The 19,150-nt window shown below is 47.2% G+C and overlaps 1 protein-coding gene across 1 annotated transcript; it reads right to left on the bottom strand.

Moving 5' to 3' along the window:
- Window positions 1-17,728: 17,728 nt before the first annotated feature.
- LOC123401931 lies at window positions 17,729-18,618 on the bottom strand. The gene is made up of 2 exons (XM_045095799.1): window positions 18,334-18,618; window positions 17,729-18,216 (listed from the first exon to the last, which is right to left on the bottom strand). The coding sequence occupies exons 1-2, from the start codon at window positions 18,450-18,452 to the stop codon at window positions 18,006-18,008; spliced, it is 330 nt and encodes a 109-aa protein (XP_044951734.1). The 5' UTR covers window positions 18,453-18,618; the 3' UTR covers window positions 17,729-18,005.
- Between the last annotated feature and the right edge of the window lie 532 nt (window positions 18,619-19,150).

The following is a 19,150-nucleotide window of genomic DNA, read 5'->3' as shown; positions in this document are numbered from 1 at the left end:
ATTGCTAAACTTCAATCCAAGGCATAGAGAAGGCACTCAAGGATAATTCGGCAATATTATCCATTCGATTTGCTTGAAATCGATGTCAGGATAATGAGCCAATGGTTTCATGTGGATAAATCACACTTGAGACAATCGTATAGATATGTCTTTTAGAACCATGGAATACCTGAATGGTCTAGTCAATGGATGGGAAGAGCCACTTACCTCAACTTGATGCATTCAAGGAGTCTGAGTGGTTCAGCGTAGACTTTAAGGTGCGCGAGCCTTAAAATTAGCTTCCGTGTGTCACATGCAGTGCACACAAAATACAAATACTGTTAGAATTTAGCATCATAATAATCATAAAGTATTGGAATTGCTGATAGTTCCGATTTCAACCCAATGTCTCGATGACCAAGGCGAGTATGAAAAGTTTGTCATGTACAAGACATTTTGGAAAACTATCTTGGGCGCAACATGTGCTACGGGCTGTGTAGTATGTGTATTACAATCCAGATGATACATAGAGAATGTGCTTGCCATATCCGTTGCATATGGTAAAGAGAAGTTAGTCCTCTTTGTTGTCATCATAAGTTTCACTATGGAAACTATTTTGACAAACACCTCTATAGTTTAGTAGGGTATGAGTTAAACCAGGAGCAATAAAGCATCCTGACATTACTCGAGTACCCATAGGGGTAGTAAATATGACTCGAGTTGAGCCAACAAATACCTCATCGCGTCTAGCGATTTTAAAATATCTCCTTTCCCTCAACGAGAGTGGAAACAATGGACTTCCCTGACTATAGAGTTTGTGGTGCATATGTCCACAAGGCACATATCATCTTTCATTGGATTAACTCCCGTAGAAATCTATATATAGACATGAAGATTCTCAATATGAAAATCACTGTCAGATATATATATAATACATATAAATTTATTTGTCCCAAAGTGCTGATACAATATACTGTGATATACAATATATGATGACAACAATACTTATGTTGTTGATACAACATCATAAATGGACATAAATAAATATTGACCACTCAAGAGATTGAGAGACTACTCGTAGTCTCCAAACCTGTCGGTTGAGGCATCTTCTACCTTCATGTTCTCTTCCTCATAGGGTCCCGTGACACCTGGTGATGTCGGGTCGAAAGTCGAAGTGAGCTTCAAACCTTTGCCCTTGAGTTCATTGTATCCCAGGAACAGAAGTGAATCCTGGATTGCGCATATTATCTCACGGGATACAAGAGCGATCATAATGTCCATGACCCAGATAGGGCAGTGGTGGCCATTGAGGGTGAATGCCTCAAATTCTATAGCCATATGTTATCTCTATGGGTAAACCAGAGATAATTAATTTACATTGAGTAAATTAAAGATCATCATGGTTCATGTTGTCATGAACTTAGCAAAATTAATGGGTATTTCAAGAAATTGCCTTGAAACCATTAATGTGAATCTCAAATTGTTAAGTATGACACCTTGAAGATAATCTCCAAAATGGAGTAGATCTCGCAACACTAGGGAGTATAATCTGATGAAATCAGTAGATACTCACTCGTAATGCTTTATGTCATGACTTAAAAAAATGTGTGGGAGAGCACTTTGTAAAGCAACCATAATGTCGAAACGACAAAATCTAGGCTTTATCAATAGTCATCGATAATCTGCATATGCAGTAGATCTGTATGACTACCTTGTGGTCTCAAGCATCAATTTGAAGAAATCACTTTGCATTTTGCATCTGTATTTGCAAGAAATTGAAAATCTCAATTGCAAATAGATGTATTAATCTCGACATATAGCGAACATGGAGATACATACATTTCGGGATACATCATGCTCAACGGATAAACAGTACTACAAAGGTACTGAATTTATCTTGCAAGAGATTTGAAATCTCTATTACAAATAGATGTAATTAATCTCAACACGTGATAAACGTGGAAATATATTACATCAACTTAAGATCTGGAATACAATTCAGTACTCAATAGAAATACACTACTATTGTAATGAATAGTAATGATGTTGCAAACTTGATGCTCAAGTGAAAAACTTGAATTGTATAGACCTCAAATTAAATGAAATGGTCTTATATCAAGTTGCAAGATAATTCAGAAAAGTGAATTAATATTTTGCGAGAGAAAATTAATCTCAATCACAATGAGATTGTTTCGCGAAGGAAAATATATTTTCTCAATCGCAAATCGATATTGCTGTGCGAGAAAAACTTAATCTCAATCATAAATAATAGATATAGTTAATCTCAACATGTAAGAAACATGGAAATATATTACATCACATTTATGATCTGGAATACATAGTATTCAACAGAATACAATACTAAAATAATAGTAATGTCATTAATAAGATCCCAACAAAAGAAATGCAAGGGCTTATCCGGACATACAATAAAGTAGGAAGCCTAAATTGCAAATGTCACGGAAGGATAAGATTCCATATCTCTGTCTCTTCGTATGGTTAACACCATTGAAGGACCTCGCGTGCGGTGCCTCGCGTTGGAGGACCGACATTGCGGTGTACCACGGGCGCGAGCGCCGCGCGTGGTAGGGACCTCTCCAGAGAAAGGGACCTGCTACGACAGTCGGGAAGGCCGCGCCATGGCTGCCGGCCTGGGCGGCACCAGGGACGCCGGTGCTCAGGGGATCCGGCGGCGGGCGCGGATGAGCAGTCACGGGCGTCGCCGTCGAGTGGAGGCCGGGCGGCCACTGACGCGGCGCGACCACGGTCGCGCGCAGGGCGGCTGGACGCGGGGCAGCGTACGGAGGCGGTCCAGCGCGGGGCACGGCGCACGGAGGTGGCACCCGCGGCCGCGATGCCGCGTAGACACCTGTGTAGAGCACTGCCCTCGCTGTCTGCACCTTCGGCTCTCACTGAGGCCGAAGGTCATGGCTGCGTCGTGGGCATCGCCTCCGTTACAGGCTGGGCACCGCTGCCACGACCTCTAACCACAACCTCTCGCGTGATGGAGACCGGGCCGTGAGGCTTGCCTGAAGAGACACGGAGCGTATTCGGCTCCCTGAATGCGAAAGGTACTAATTCCTCACGATAGCCTTTGTTATTTGCAAAAGTATGGAAATTAGCACCTCGTTCATGTAGTAATCAGTTCATCTGACTCCGACTTCTCTCTTTCTCGAGGCCAATCCCGTGGAATCTAAGGTCACAGGAGGTCAGGACCGCCGGAGTTGCTGCCTCCTCCATGCCGGTTTTCTATTTTGTCTGGCCTTTCCGTCAGGCTGAGGGGGCGATGCAGTAGCGAGGAACCGTTGCGTCGATGGAATCGCTTTTGCCGGAGAGCAGTGCTGATAACGTGTTTGAGATCGAATGGAACAAATGATCGAACTCCCTTTTCATTGATGATGATTTACATTATATATCCTCTGAAAGGATGCATTCATCGCATGCGACGTTTGGAAACAATGGGAGAGAGGGATGCGTCCGTTAGCATATGGCTAACCGCCTCCTAATTACAACGTGGAGATTATCCACAGAAATCTCTACTATTAAAGGGGGATCTGCTGTCGTCGTGATGGTTCGCCAACGATCCCCCTTTAGCGCTAAACCTTCCACCGATTTCTTCCACCCCCTCATTCGCTCCTGCTCCCCCACCCTCCTCGTACTCGTACTCGTGCGAACCCACGACGGCATCCCCCCATCCCCACTCTCCCCGACCCCATCCCCGAGGGCGAACCGCTCCTCTCGCGCAGCCCCCCGCCGCCGCACACGCCCCCGCGCCGCTCGGTGCTGCCGCCGGCCCTCTTCGCCGCCGCGCCCTCTCCCTCCCCGCCGGCCCTCCGCGAGTGGAACACGCCCCCGCGCCGCTCGGCACTGCGCGGAGGAAGGCCCCGCCGGAGATGTCGTCCATGGCGGCGACGAAGGCGACGAGGTCGGCCAGGATGGGCTCCGCGAGCGTGAGCGCATCGGGGGTGGGGGAGGCGGGGGTGGCGGTGAAGAGGAGCGCGCGAGGCGAAGAGCAGGTCGTGCACGCGGGAGGCGGCGACGGCGCGCGCGAGGAGGCCCCGGGGGAGGCGCGAGAGGACGGTGGGGGATGAGGGGTCAAAGGGGGCCGGGTCAGCAAGGACGAAGGAGGAGTGGCCGTGGAGGCGGAGGCGGCGGAGCATGGAGAGGAGCGCGGCCGAGATCGAGCAGCAGGTACAAATCCGATGCAGCCATGCAGGCTCAGATCTGACACGCCCTCCATCGATGGGAGGACCGCCAGACGGAGCACGTCGTCACCGCCGCACGTTCTTCCTCCTCCGCAACCGGTCCTCTGATTCAACACTAATCTCTACTATTAAAGGGGGATCTGCCGTCGTTGTGATGGTTCGACCAGCGATCCCCCTTTAGCGCTAAACCTTCCACCGATTTCTTCCAACCCCTCGTTCGCTCCTGCTCCCCCACCCTCCTCGTACTCGTACTCGTGCGAACCCACGACGGCAGCCCCCCATCCCCACTCTCCCCGACCCCATCCCCGAGGGCGAACCGCTCCTCTCGTGCAGCCCCCCGCCGCCGCACACGCCCCCGCGCCGCTCGGTGCCGCCGTCGACCCTCTTCGCCGCCGCGCCCTCTCCCTCCCCGCCGGCCCTCCGCAAGTGGGACACGCCCCCGCGCCGCTCGGCACTGCGCGGAGGAAGGCCCCACCGGAGATCTCGTCCATGGCGGGGACAAAGGCGTCGAGGTCGTCCAGGAGGGGCTCGGCGAGCGTGAGCGCATCGGGGTGGGGAGGCGGGGGTGGCGGTGAAGAGGAGCGCGCGGGGCGAAGAGCAGGTCGTGCGCGCGGGAGGCGGCGGCGCGCGCGAGGAGGCCCTGAGAGAGGCGCAAGAAGACGGTGGGGGATGAGGGGTCAGAGGGGGCCGGGTCGGCGAGGACGAAGAAGGAGGAGTGGCCGCGGAGGTAGAGGCGGCGGAGCTTGGAGAGGAGCGCGGCCGAGATCGAGCACCTGGTACAAATCCGATGCAGCCATGCAGGCTCAGATCTGACACGCCCTCCATCGATGGGAGGACCGCCAGACGGAGCACGTCGTCACCGCCGCACGTTCTTCCTCCTCCGCAACCGGTCCTCTGCCCCTCCCCTCTTCTCCCCACAGGATAGCCAACGGCCCACCTTGTACATGAGTCCTGGAGGGGTAGCTGACAGGTATGAGGAGATCCACCAGAGGCAACCTGAATCATTTTATTTTGTCTTGCCATCGGCTACTTTGAAGAGTGGGGCATCCTGACGTTTTTCAACCTTCTCTTCTGTTGTAGTAGGTGGTGAAGAACGAGGGGTGGGAGGGACTCTACGGCGGCCTGATACCCTCGCTCGTCGGCACTGCGACCTCTCACGTTCAGTTCGCTGTTTGCTGGATTCACCGATGACATGCCTTGTTGTTCTTCGTCTTCTTACTTTACGGTAAGGTCTGCCTTGAATTTGAGATGCTTTACATGCTTCTCCATTCTTTGGGTAATTCTTATTACTTGTGCATATCTATCATTGACCTCATGCATCCGAATTGTCTTTTCCTGGACATAATTGTTGTAAGCTCATCCTTGTTCTAAAAGGTTATGGTTATGATGTTGAGTTTTTTGTGCTTTTGATTCAACTAATTTAAGCAGATAAACCAATGCTTCACATGCTCGTCTCTTAATTGCACGCATGAGGGGTCTGCAATCGTGATATTTATTGCCTGAGACACCCCAAGTTCAATTGGACAACAAATGTCTTTAATTAGGATCCACTTTATTCCTACAAGTTGAAGTGGTAAAGACCGTCTCGTGCACGCGTGTTCCACTACTGTCCTATATATACAGCAAGCAACAGCATGAAAACCACCGGATCGTACAGAGCAGAGCACACATTAGTACATGACCGGCAGCAACAAGGCCTCCACATACAAGCTCTCTTGTTGCAATTGGTGAGAGAAGATTTAGTGAGGGAACCAGTAAAGACCATGAGATCCAGCGGACACTGATGGAGCTTCTTATTCATTTAGATGGATTTGATGAGCTTGGCAAGGTAAATTAACATCAAGTTTTTTCCTTCTCTAGATGCCTTTATGCCATATATGCGAAGGAATGGATTCAACCAAAGTAATTTGCTTGCTTCAATGTCTCTGTGTGTGTGTGTGTGTTGCGCTCTAGCTTTCCTGGTCTCGGGGAAAGTATGTGCTTCGACATGAATTCTGCAGATTAAATTTGTCGCTCATCTTTGCTTCATTTATTTTATGAATTTTCTGGATGCGAATTTACATACATTTTATTTAACTCCCTTTTCTAACATTACACATTTTTGCTCTCGGGGGAAGTATATGTGTTTCGACATGAATTTTGCAGATTCAATTTATTGTTCATCTTTGCTTTATTGCTTCTATGAATTTTCTGGATGTGGATACTGGATACGGTTAACATTTTTTTAGTAGGAAAAAAATTGAGGCCTGTAGGGTTTGTTCTGTCTCTTTGTTCACATGCCATCCTGTTTGTCTAATAGGCTTGAATTCTTATGATTTCTTTTTTACTATTAGGCTTGTTTTATTTTATTTTGGGAAAACCCCATGATTTTTCCTAACCCAATACATCATGATCACTGATGTCGAGAAGGGTTAATCATCCCAATCAAGGTGAGTACAATCGATCGCCTCTTTTGGTGCTTATGCAATTGGGAATGGTTTTACTTGTGGCTTGAGTGGCTTTGGTTCAGTGGAGAACACAGTTTATTTGCACTTCCTGGAATATAATTATCATCTGTGATTTTGCTATGTATTAACTGTGACTTGACTGACTTCAGGTCAGTAACATTGATTAGTCTGATGTATTATGCATGACCATGGGAAGACATTGTTTTGCATGATATAATTAGTGTGATGGTACAGTTACCCCATGCATCCGACGCCATAATGGCATTTATCTTTGTGGGTGCTTTTGGTTGATTTCTTCAAGCAGTGGAAGCTGGATTGTGAGATTTGCCTATGCCCTTAGTAGCTTACAAATTTTGACCTTACTTCACTTACCTGTTACTATATTTGCATCTATTCATGAAGGATGGTCATTTGGTTAGAAGTATAAACTTTTGCAATCAGCACACGACTCATCCTATTTATCTTACAACGTGAGGTTCACATTAGTTGTTTCTCTTCATGGTGACTCAGCTTTACCAGTGTCACTTTCAGCTTGATGGTCATGAATCAAATGTGACTTCCTATCTAATTACGTGTAACTTCAACGGTTGTTTTTTTTAACAATTGCTTATTATTCAGATTGTCTTTGATAGTTGGGTTCAGCTACATACACAACATTGCACTCAGAATTTGAGCGGGGCTAATAGAACTGTTGTGTGGCTATTCTTTTAATTATATTTCTGGGACTGCTTCAATCAAGAAAGTGTCTCAAACAGTCAGGAGTCTAGGTGCAGCTGGCTTTGTTGTTGCTGTAGAAGATAGTTACCCAGGGACAAATTTTGATCCTGTGCCTGTCAATATTCCTGGGATTCTCATCACAGATGTCAGCAAAACAAAGGTATTTTATCTCCAATGGAGCCTATTGTGCAGATATGTACGGACAAACACGATTTGTAAAATTAGATGCGACCTGTACTACAAGCGTGAAGTAGATCAGCCTGTTTATTTGTTTTCTCAATAAGCGACTTAGAAGCCAGAATAAAAAAAGTTAACATACAACAGAATTGTTCTCAAATATCAAAACTAACTTGCAGGTACCTCCAGAGCAGTAATGTGGACCGTACCATCTATGCACTGCTGCTATTGTAGGATGACATTGCAAATAAGAAAATTTGTTTAAAGTACCCATGCATGTTAAGTTCTATAATGTTTTTCTGATACAGCACAATGACATTAATTTTGGCCATGTAGGATCTTATAGACTACTACAACTCTTCTACAACAAGAGACTGGGCCGCTGCTCCCCTCGATCCATCGGCCGCTCCTGATCCCGTGTGATCCGCTCCCTGCTGGCGCGGTAGAGATCCACCATGGAGGCCAGTGAAGTTGACTACAAAAGTTCTTGGTATGATTCAGGCTTCTCGTTATTTTACTATTTGGATGAGCATATGAGTGCATACGAAAGATTGACGCCGTACTTTGGAAACCCATAAGGTTGTTTATCATGAAGCTACTTGAACTTTTCTTATGCTCTAGGCCAACTATTGTGCTGCTCCGACATAGTGAAAGTAATACTCAATCTATTATTTTTTTGTCTAGCCTTGAAGAACTGATACCCTTCCACATCTTATCAATTATTTTGAATGCTTTGTATACCATGTGCTTCAATTTTTGGTTTAATCGTGTTAAAGCAAGAAAAACATTGCTCATGGCTGAGTCCATCCTCTGCATTGAAGGGGTGCAAGTTTTACCAGTCATAAAATGATGTTAAAATAGATCTTTACTTTGTGCTGCTAAAAATTCAGGAGCATGTGGATTTTCCATAACAATTTGATACAAGTTAACATCTCTGATGATATTTAGTACTGTTAGCCATTGGTGTGTTTTCCCTAATTAATAATTGTTTCATGGTGCTATTTAGGTTATGCTCCAGCGAAAAATGACTTCCTCTTCAAGAGAGTACGCATAATTCCTGTCCTATAATGTTTGTTTTTTCAAAATTCTAGGCACGGATTAAGGAGGGGTGTTCGGATATATTCTATCATACTTTCTGCACAATGTTTTCTTCTAAAAATATTGGACACTGTTTGGATAATCTTTTAAAACTTAATTTCCTTTGTTTCTTTCACTTTCACAGGCTACAAAGTTTCATTTCCGGTAAGTCATATCTCCTCATCTGTCAATTACACTGCCTACTGCCCATAAGTTAAATTGTCAAAATTGAAGTGCTCAAAATAGAAAGTGAATATTGAATACAGATATACTGATGCAACACTCAAGAGGGAAGTCTGCACTTGTTTTTTGTTCTACAAGAAAAGGTGCACAAGAAGCAGCACAGTGCCTCTCACAAACTGCAGCGTCTCTTGGCTATTCAAATCCATTCATGAAATCTATGCAGTAGTATGAACATCTACGAGAGACTTCCTTAACCTGTAGTGACAAGCAGCTGCAGTCTTGTATCGTACATGGAGGTCATGATGAATCTTGTTCTCTGGAACATGACCTTCCTAATTTTGCTACCGATTACACTGTTTTTGTCTTCTTATCTAGACACTCATGTTAGGTGTTGCCTAAATTTACACTAACATAGTGGTATTTCCAAATTTCAGTTGGTTTCATAATGGTGGTCTTTGCTTAAAGGATCGGAGTCTTGTTGAGGGGCTTTTCCTCAAGGGTGATCTTCAAATTCTATGCACGACAAATACTTTGGCACAGCATCAACTTACCTTCACATATAGTAGTGATGAAGTCAGCACAATTTTTGTGAGACCTTTTTTTAATGTGAAAGCATTTCTACCAACTTTTTTTAATGTGAAAGCATTTCTACCAACTTTTTTTAATTTGAAAGCATTTCTACTTACCCTCTGATCTTTTTTATGATATTTTCTGATTTTTATACATTTTGTAGCAACAAAGAGAAGGGGTCTTATGTAGAATATGAGAGATCCATGGTTCTTCAGGTGTGCTACTAAGTCTCAGTTGCTCCTGCAAAATAACATCTTAACAAACAAAGGATATGCACCACCAAGCATTTATTTGCTATGCATTTTTTCCTTCCAGCCTAATATACATGTTGCCTAAGGTGTTTTGACTTGCTTACCTGATTAATAAATGAAAATAATAATAATAGACAGGTTAACAAATTTAGCTCAGGCCTTGTCAATATCCATATAATTATATGTGAACCATCCTTTGAATAACATAAGTTGGTTCTGACTTTGTTCCCGCAAATGATCGGATATGCTAAATTATTTTTCATGTATACAAGGATTTGGTTATCCTGTAATGCATTATCGTATTTATTTAAAGTTATTTACATTTTGTAATTCAAATAGGAAACGATGGTATGTGATAATGCCCTTGCTTCTGATAGAGCCTTTTTTTGGGTCACCTCACAGATGTGTGGGAGGGTTGTCCGTCCACCATTTGATGACACTGGAACAGTCGTAATTATGAAAAGAAGAGAGACAGTAATGTTTTCGGTGTTTTCCTCTCTTTTCCTCTCTTGTTAATTCTGAAATACCATTGACGGAAAAATGATTGATTGTAACAAGCACATATGTTGAAGCATATACAACATTGTTTCTTACCGCATAAACTTAATTTCCCCTCCTGTTGTTGACCTTCAGTGTTGAACCTAAATAAGTTTTACAATCTACAGATTATAGTTACAAGCCAAAAAAGCTTCAAGAAGGTATTTTACAATAATATTCATGTGATGAGCTAGCGACAGTTCAGTTTCAGATTATTCTCCGTGCAAGTGTTTTTTAAAAGAATTATCTGTGCACATGTTGGTTCACTGCACTCACTAACAGTGTCCTACATAGAAACCTCTGCTGCACACTCAGGTTCAGAAGACAGAAAATAGAGCAATCAGCAGTACCCATGAATACGATAAGAATAAAGAGTAGAGAAGATGACACGCGTTTTTTGTGATGTTTCATAGAGAGTTGCACGTGCATCTTTGCCTAAATTTATAGTTACACAACAATGTTGAGCATTTATTTGGGGGCCAATATACTTAAAGTTGTATGAGTTTTGGTCAAGAACGTACCGGTATAAATTATTATTGACTTACTTATGTTCAACTCAAATTTAAGTATGAGTCGCATGTATTTTGTTTTAGTGATACACTGTATAGGACAAGAAAAAGTATATAGTGATATTTTATGTGATGGACGCTTTCAGTCGAGGGATTGTAATGGAGGGGTTGCTAGGGTGATAGAACCCATATTCCATTGGTTGACGACGACGAGAAACAAGGAATTTATTACGATGGCGGTGAGACAACTGATAAGGTTGGGTCGGACTCAACAGCTAGAAATAACGGTGAGCAACATAAGTTTGTTATTCCATGGCAACGCACGGGCGCTCAACTAGTAATTGTAACAGTTACGAACTGAGCTATCATCTTTTATTAGCCATTTTCGATAATTTTTTATCTTTCAGCGCATGGTCATTCTTTTGTTCGTCTGAGGACAAGGGTTCTAGCAAGGAGCGGATCTAGGGTGGTAACATGGGCTGCCAAAATTGCCGAATATTTATTGTAATTGGTGGGATCAATTGAGTGGCATGTGCTGATTTTGCAAAATAAATAAATAATAGAGAATGGGATACGCTGATAGGAAACTGGAACTCGACCAATTCTCATCTCTCGTAGCAACTCTAAGGACGCGATTCATTTCGTCCTTCGGTTTGTTTGAGATGCTCATTGTCCAAAACGTCGATTAATTTCTAAAACGCGTCCGTTTTTCATTCGGACGGATCCGTTCCAGACCCAAATTTTTGGTCAAAATACGTCGACGGGGGCGCGGCGCCCCTTCTGAGTATCCGTTCTGTCCACATATGGCGCTCAGTCCACTACCAGCGACGTCTTTATTAATGGCGATCGCCCATCGCGGGAACACCTGTCATCGACCGCGACTGTCCTTTTTTAATTCGGTAGGGGGGAGAGGGGCTCATCCTTTTCCAGAATCCATCTCCATCTAGTCACCCCATTGCTCCCCCGTCGACGACAAACCCTAGCTACCACCATGGGCTTCTTCTCTGGTGCACGTTCGAGCTCTGGCAAGGACAAGGTCAAGGCTCCCGCCATCCCTGTCTGTGCACTCCCCTCGCTGTCATCTTTCTGCCCGCCTCGACAGCGGATCAGCGTACCAGTGCACCACATGCGGTGGCACTGGGAGCATCACATCCCCTACCCTATCCCGATGTCACGCTGCCGCATGAGTGGCACTTGGATCCGGAGAGGATCATAGTGCCGACGGTGTCGCGGTCGGCATGGGCGCATGTGGAGGAGGTGAGGTGCTGACAGCAGCAGCTGACGCCAGAGCAGCGGTGCAACTCCGTGTACGTTGCAGACTCCCCCGATTGGAAGGTGTGGTCTGAATGGGAGCACAAGCGGCAACGCCAGCATGGCGTCCACGTTGTGGTGGCTTCCACGCCGCCGCCCCTCGTTGTGTGCGACGAGGTCCAGGAGGCAGAGGCTGCGTACTAGAAGGCGCCGAGACCGTCCTCCATGCAAGCGAGGAGGGAGAGCACCTCAAGGAGGAGGAGGACGAGGCAGACTTACCAGACGCAAATGGCGGAGGACCTGGCACTCTCCGCTGCCAGCGACTGCATCATTCCGCCGTCATTCCCCGCCAAGGCCGAGCCAAGGACGCTGGCTCTCCAGCCCGAGCAGTACATCGAGGACGGGGTGATGCACGAGTGGGTCAGCGCGCCACCCGTTTGGTTGGGTGCGATGCGGGAGCAGGAGGCGGCCTACCTCGAGCACTGGTGTCAATGGTGTTTGGAGGAGGAGGGCCTCGAGGCCCATCGGCTCATGCAGCTAGAGCGTGACGCCGAAGCTGAGGAGGAGGAATGTCATGATGTAGCCCAACCAGCACCGGTGCAGCCAACGGCGAACGATGCCGCCACCGCCTGGGAGACGGCCTTTCCCTTGCCTGGACCGACGCTCGTCGACCTCACCGGCTCCAAAAACGACATAGGACGTCTAGGGCAGCGCGCCTCCTCAGTTTTACCATATTTAAATTTTCTATTTAATGCACTATGGACTTGTGGGACTATCGCCGACCTTTGAAGCTGACATTAATTAATTAATGTTTTTATATATTTTCACAGTAGTTATTGTGTTTTTTCGTGCCACCTAAAAATGAGTCAGGCGAGCGTTGGACGCAAGCGCCAACTAAATTCAAAAGAAGATATGGATGTCTTGCGAGGCCGACCTAAACGGATAAAACGCAAACAAAATGCGCGTCTGTTTGGGTCGCGGAGTTGCTCTTAGTCATGCTTTAGAGGATCTCCAACAAAGGCGCTAAATAAGTTGCGCGTCCAAAAAATGGCCATATAACGCGCGGGGTGAAATCAGCGGTCCACTAGCCGCGTAATAATGTTGCGTGCGGTAACATCGCGCTGGGAAAACCAAACTCGCGCGCGGACCACCACCTGCCGGATCTGAAACCTCCTGCGTCGATGTATTTGCCCGCTCCTTCCCTCGGTGCATCCACTGCATCTCCCCCCCCCCCCTCATGCTGCTCCTGGTAGCCGCCGCTGCTTCGTCTACCTACTCTCCTCGCCGTCGCCCCTCGAGCGCTCCGTTCCTTCGACGAACAACGTCCGACGGCCGTTTGCAGCTCCGTGCCCCCTAGATGTTTGACAAAATACCTGCATGGTATGTATTGCTTAACTTTATGTTTTTAGATGAATTTGTTGCATGTCGTTTGTAGTTTTAAAATAGTTTTGAATCAAGTTTGTACTTGGGTTCATCCTATGATTCTTCCAATGAAGAATTTGATCTTCAAGAGGAGGAGGATATCTTAATGATCCTAGCTATCCACGTCAATAAAAAGCCAAAGCACGGTGGTTCGGTTTTCGGTCGTCAGAAATTATGGAGGGAAAGGATTGATGCCCACAACAGATTAACAAGGAACTACTTTTTGAAGAATCCCACATACCCCGCATCATACTTTCGACCTCGTTTTAGGATAAGCATCGAGTTGTTCAAACACACTGCGGAGAAACTAGCAAGGCATGATCGGCTTTTTTCAGCAAAGGAGGGATGAAGTCGGAGAACTCGGGCATAGCACCTTTCAAAAGGTGACATACAGTATTCTGACGGATCTAGTGGATGACCACTTGACCATGGATGAGAGTCGAGCCATCATGTGTGTCAAGCGTTTCGCAGTTGGAATTGCGCAAGTGTTTGGTTCGAAATATTTGAGAGCTCCCAATGTTGAAGACAATTCAAGGCTTCTGAAGTTCAATAAAGCTCGCGGGTTTCCAGGTATGCTTCGCTCAATATATTGCATGCATTGGAGTTGGAAGAAATGTCATGCTGCATGGTATGTACAATTCCAGGGCCAAAAAAGGGTTCCACTACAATCCTTGAAGCAGTGACCGGTCATGAGACTTGGATTTGGCATGATTTTTCGAAATGCCCGGATCTTGCAATGACACCAATGTTATTCAACGGTCATCACTCATGGCTAAGATTGCAAATGATGAAACTTCATTATCGGAGTTTGTAGCAAATGGTCATACTTACAATTGTGGCTACTATCTTACGGATGACATCTATCCAAGGTGTCAAACATTTGTGAAGCCATTGAAGACACCACAAGGTAAAAAAAATCTTGATTTTCACAATACTCAAGCGGCGGCTAGAAAAGATGTGAAGAGAGTTTTTGGGATTTTGTAAGCCCAGTTTACTATTGTGAGAGGACCGACTAGATTTTAGAATCAAATCACGCGTAATATGATCATCAAGAATGAGCATGGACAAGATTTAGCGTATTTTCACTATGAGTTGACCGAAAGGAGCGCTTCGAGGGTAGCCCGCTTTGTTGCCTTCTATCATGCTATTCGACGTGTCGAAACGAATAATGAGCTTCAAAATGATCTAGTCGAGGAATGATGGTCATGGAACGAGGAACATAAGAGTTGGTATATGAATTATTTGTTGTACTGAAAAAACCTATTTGTTGTATTATTCATGAAATATTTGTTGTATTACTCATAACCTATTTATCTGAATTGAAATAATAATTGAACTGTTTATTGTTGATTTATTTATGTATGTTTGATCTCCTTGATTCTATTTTTGAGTGTGAAATGTGTTTGTGTTAGGCGCTCGCGCTGTATATTTACCATTACAGCTAGATCGCTACCTGCGACCCGCTAAAATTTAAGGTTTTGCTAAAGCTACCATGCGCGCTCTACAACGTTGTTTGAACGCCTAAATTTTTTTGGGCGGCGTGCACCCACCCTTTTGTTGGCACTTAGAGCAACTTTAGCAGACACTATAACTCGTGAACCCGCAAAATAACTATGATTTTACAGTTTTACATCGAAAAAATGTCCCTAACAAACCCCGCAAACGCGACGGACCCTTAATTTTTTTAAGGGACGTGGTAAAGGTGCCTCTCCGGTTGGCGCATAGCCAGTTTTTGCCCCCGTCCCGTCGGTGCCCAGTATCACGCGAAAGGGGTTGGTGGGAGTGACATTTCATCCCGTGATGCTTCTTTCCCCATCCCGCAGCGTCGCCGCCCGCCCGTTGCCAATGATTCTATCATACCCGTCGCTGGATACACGCCACCGGAGCGCTCCCGACCCCGCTCCACCTCGCCACCCCACCGATCCACCGAGCCGCGCCGCCTCGGGGTGTTTGTCGGACCGGATCGATCCCCACCTAGTCGCCGTTGGCTCCGGGCCGCCCTCGCCTCGAATTCACAAGTTTGCGGTTGCCCCCGGCCCGCCATCGATGAGTCCTTTCGTGCCCTTGGCTAGTTATAATTAGTGATGGATCTGGCGAAGAAAATCCTTTTAATTCGAGTTCGGATGCACCATTTTTATAGAAGGATTTTAGTCTTTGCGAGGAGTTTTTCCTCGAGGATTCGTCCTTGTCCGACGACTCGAACATAGAGTCGCTGCTGGAGAGACATCGGCAGCAAATGGTGGTGGTTGTGCTCGCCATGAAGGAGTATGAGGCGCTCGGACATAGTCACCGCTGCTGGATATTTGATAAATGTCACGGTTTTTAGAGCAACTTTAATGGAACGATCCATTTCGTCCGCCGCCGTCCGTTTGGGTCGGCGCGGACAAAAATGATGGCCCAACGCACCGATCATTGTCAAAACGCATCCGCTTCGCGTCCACGCCGACCCATTTCCGGCCCGAATTTGGGACTGAAATGTGTCGGTGCGGACGTGAAGCGGACGCACACGCCCCCTGGCTGTCCGCCTCCAACCACCGCAGTCAACATAATTTATGACGGCGCCATCCTCGGGCCCACGCGTCGGCGACCGCGGCCAGCCTTTTTTAATCCGAGCGTGCGGTGGGGTTCCACCATCCGCTTCCAGAACCCTCCCTCGTCCCCATCTCGCCACCTCCTCGGCGACCAAGCGACCGAAACCCTAGCACACCATGGCCGGCGGCTTCCCAAACAAGGGTAAGGCCCCGCTCTTCCCCTGCGCCATCTCCCCGTCGTCGTCTTCCCACCGGCCTCGTCAGCGCGTGAGCATCCCAGTGCACCAAGCGTGGTGGCACTGGGAAAACCGCGTGCCACTCCCTTACCCCGATGTCACGCTACCGAACGGCGGACATCTGGATCTGGAGAGGATTCCGGTGCCGGGCGTGTCGCGGACGGCGCGGGTGCATGCGAAGGAGGTGACCAAGCGACGGCGTCTGCTGACGGCAGAGCAGCAGTGATACCCCACGTACGCTGCCGACTCCCCTAACTCGGAGGTGTGGTTCGCGATGGAGCATGAGGAGCAGCGCCGTCATGGCGTGCGCGAAGTGCAACCAGGAGGCCCTCCGCCGCCCCCGCCTGTCCTCATCGGCGAGGACCAGGAGGCTGAGGCCGCCTACCACGCAACGCTCGCTGGTGTTCTCTGTGACAGCGAGGAAGAAGCATGGCGCATGGCCGAAGAGGAGGCGGCGTACCAGCAGCAGCTCGCGGAGGCCATCGCACTGTCGGCCGCCGGCGACTTCGTCGTGCCACCTCTGCCGGAGCCTGAGCCGACGCTGTCGCGGAAGGTCTACCAGTGGACCGACGTCGTTCATGAGTTCGTCAGTGTGCTGCCCATCTGTCTGGGCGCGACAGCGCAGCAGGAGCAAGCCTACCTCCAGCACCGGAGATCGGAGCACCTGCAGGCGGAGCGCGCCGAAGGCCTGCGGCTCATGGAGCTGGAGGAGGAGGAGCGACGTGCTGCTGCGCTGCCACCGCCACCGTCACCAGCATGATCCGCGCCGGCGAGGCAGACGACGGAGGCACAGGCAGCTGCGCTCTGGAACTCGGCGTTCACCTGGGCCGGCCCTGCGTCAACGCTGGTCGACCTCACCGGCCCCGACGACGACGAGTAGGGCTGCGCGGACGTAGTTTTAGTTTTTTTTTATTTTTATTTAATATAATACAGACGCGATGCATGGACTATCGTCGACCTTCGTGACTGGCTTTTAATGTTTAATTATGCATTATGTTTCTTTTACGCCGGTAAAAAATGGGTCCGGCCAATATTGGTCGCACGAAACGATCTATTTACGAAAGCGGACGTTTGTGTTCGTCTGGCCGACCAAACAGATAAAAAACGAACAAAATCGCTATCCGTTTCACTCGGTTTGTTGGAGTTGCTTTTACGGCCTTGCAAGACGCGCGACACAGCGGAACCCGCATCGCAAAATTATAAAACAGATAATTCTTGAATAGACGCGCGGCACAACGGAACCCGCATCGCCAAACTATAAAATATTTCCTCCGTTCCTAAATATAAGTCTTTTAAGATATTTCAGTAGAGGTCTACATACGAAGCAAAATAAATGAATCTACGTTCCAAAGTTCCAAAGTATGTCTATATACATCTGTATGTAGTTCACTAATGAAACTTTTTTAAAGACATATATTGAGTAGATAATTCATGAATATTCTGCAAATTACAGTTCGGGATGCAAGTTTTGTTCTGCCGCACGTCTCGTCGTCCGACTAGATGGTAGAGTTGCTCTTATAAAGCTTTAAAGCTTAGAGCGTGCGGGTGGTCGATAGCCACACCCCTGGCCATAAAGAAGAAAAAGGAGGGTACGCAGACAATGCAGTCCACCGATGCTGGCTGGTCAAAGAAGGCATTCAAAACGGATTTGCACTGCACTCAGGGCAATAAATATGAATACTTTGAACGGCCACTGCATTGACCGGTTTTAGAGGGCAACTGAATAACTAGGAACCTACACAGGGGGGGCTAGATGCCCCTCACCTCACTTCCACCCTTTTTTCCCTACGCACAACGAAGCCAATAGAGACGGATATGTCTAGCAAATTAGCTAGTTGAGAATGAGGCTAACACAGTCACCAATCTAGGAGTGGTAATCAGGAAGCCAATTAGTCATCGCAAACCCGGCAAAGTCAAGACGAATCGAACTTGTAGTACTTATCGACGGCGGCGACGACGTCCCAGGTGCAGCTGAGCCCCTTGGGGAAGACGACGAGGTCGCCGGCGCCGAACTCCACGCACTCGGACGACCCCTTGATATGCGCCTTCACCTTGCCCTTCACCAGGTAGCACGTCTGCCTCGCGTCGAACTTCAACGGGAACTTCCCCGTCGGGCAGCCCCACCTGCACGAGCACGACGCACACAAGAACCATTGCACACGCCCGCTTAGACGCCCGCCATGGAAATGATGCAATAAAGAATCGAGAAACAGTCAGAACCGGTGATCGATCGGTACTCACTTTGGCCAGGACCTTACGCCGAGCTGAACCAGGCGCGACTCCGGCGGGCTGTGCTCGACGGCGATGGAGAGGACGGGCGGGTCCATGTCCATGCCGACCGGGTTCGAGCTCGACGCCATGAGCACCTCAGGAGACGGAGGGGGAGAGCTAACTCGGATGCACCTGCTAAGAAAGGCTTTGTGTTAGTCTGGTAGGTGTTGATGAGGCCTTGGGGCTGGGAGTCTCCTCTATTCTAGGGGAAAGGGCGAGGCTCCAAAGGCAAGCCTGACCGGTAGCTTCCCTGTATTAGTACAGTGGAGGGGAGGAATCTCTTTCTCTTCTCGTCGTTAGTGGTGGGCCGTTGGTGATTTTTTATTATTTCCCTCCAGCATGTGTAGATATTGGGACACTTGATTCTGTTGGCGATAAATCGTGATATATCGGGGCATAGTATTTTCTTATGAAAATAAGCAAACTGCTCTCTTTTTCCTAAAATATAATCCGCCCTTAAATTTGGCTATGAAGTTCTAATATACCCACAAGATAGCCAAATCACACTCACTATGTATGCCCATGCTATTATTTCATATTTTTCGCTCTGTTTTCAGTATGGTGTTGGTGATTCCAAACATTAAACACTAATCAAATTTACATGAAGAAACATATAAAACTCTCTAAACAAAAGCTTGAATCCGTCCACGGAGATGTCGCCGACAACTTTAACTTTTGCTTGAACTCCATTTACGACTTCAATGCTTCTTTCGCTTCTTTGCGTAGTCCGCGTCGAATGGAATCTCTGTAATGAATTTGCAACATGAACAGTTGCATCTGAGTTAAT

This window comes from Hordeum vulgare, chromosome 6H (genome assembly GCF_904849725.1).
Source record: "Hordeum vulgare subsp. vulgare chromosome 6H, MorexV3_pseudomolecules_assembly, whole genome shotgun sequence".
Lineage (NCBI taxonomy): Eukaryota > Viridiplantae > Streptophyta > Magnoliopsida > Poales > Poaceae > Hordeum > Hordeum vulgare.
This window is presented reverse-complemented; position numbering and strand designations above follow the sequence as displayed.

Coding starts and splice junctions, on each gene's coding strand:
- LOC123401931 (XM_045095799.1), bottom strand. CDS start 18,452: ATGGCGTCGAGCTCGAACCCGGTCGGCATGGACATGGACCCGCCCGTC. Junction 18,217..18,333: donor GGCGTAAGGTCCTGGCCAAA/GTGAGTACCGAT, acceptor GTGCTCGTGCAG/GTGGGGCTGCCCGACGGGGA.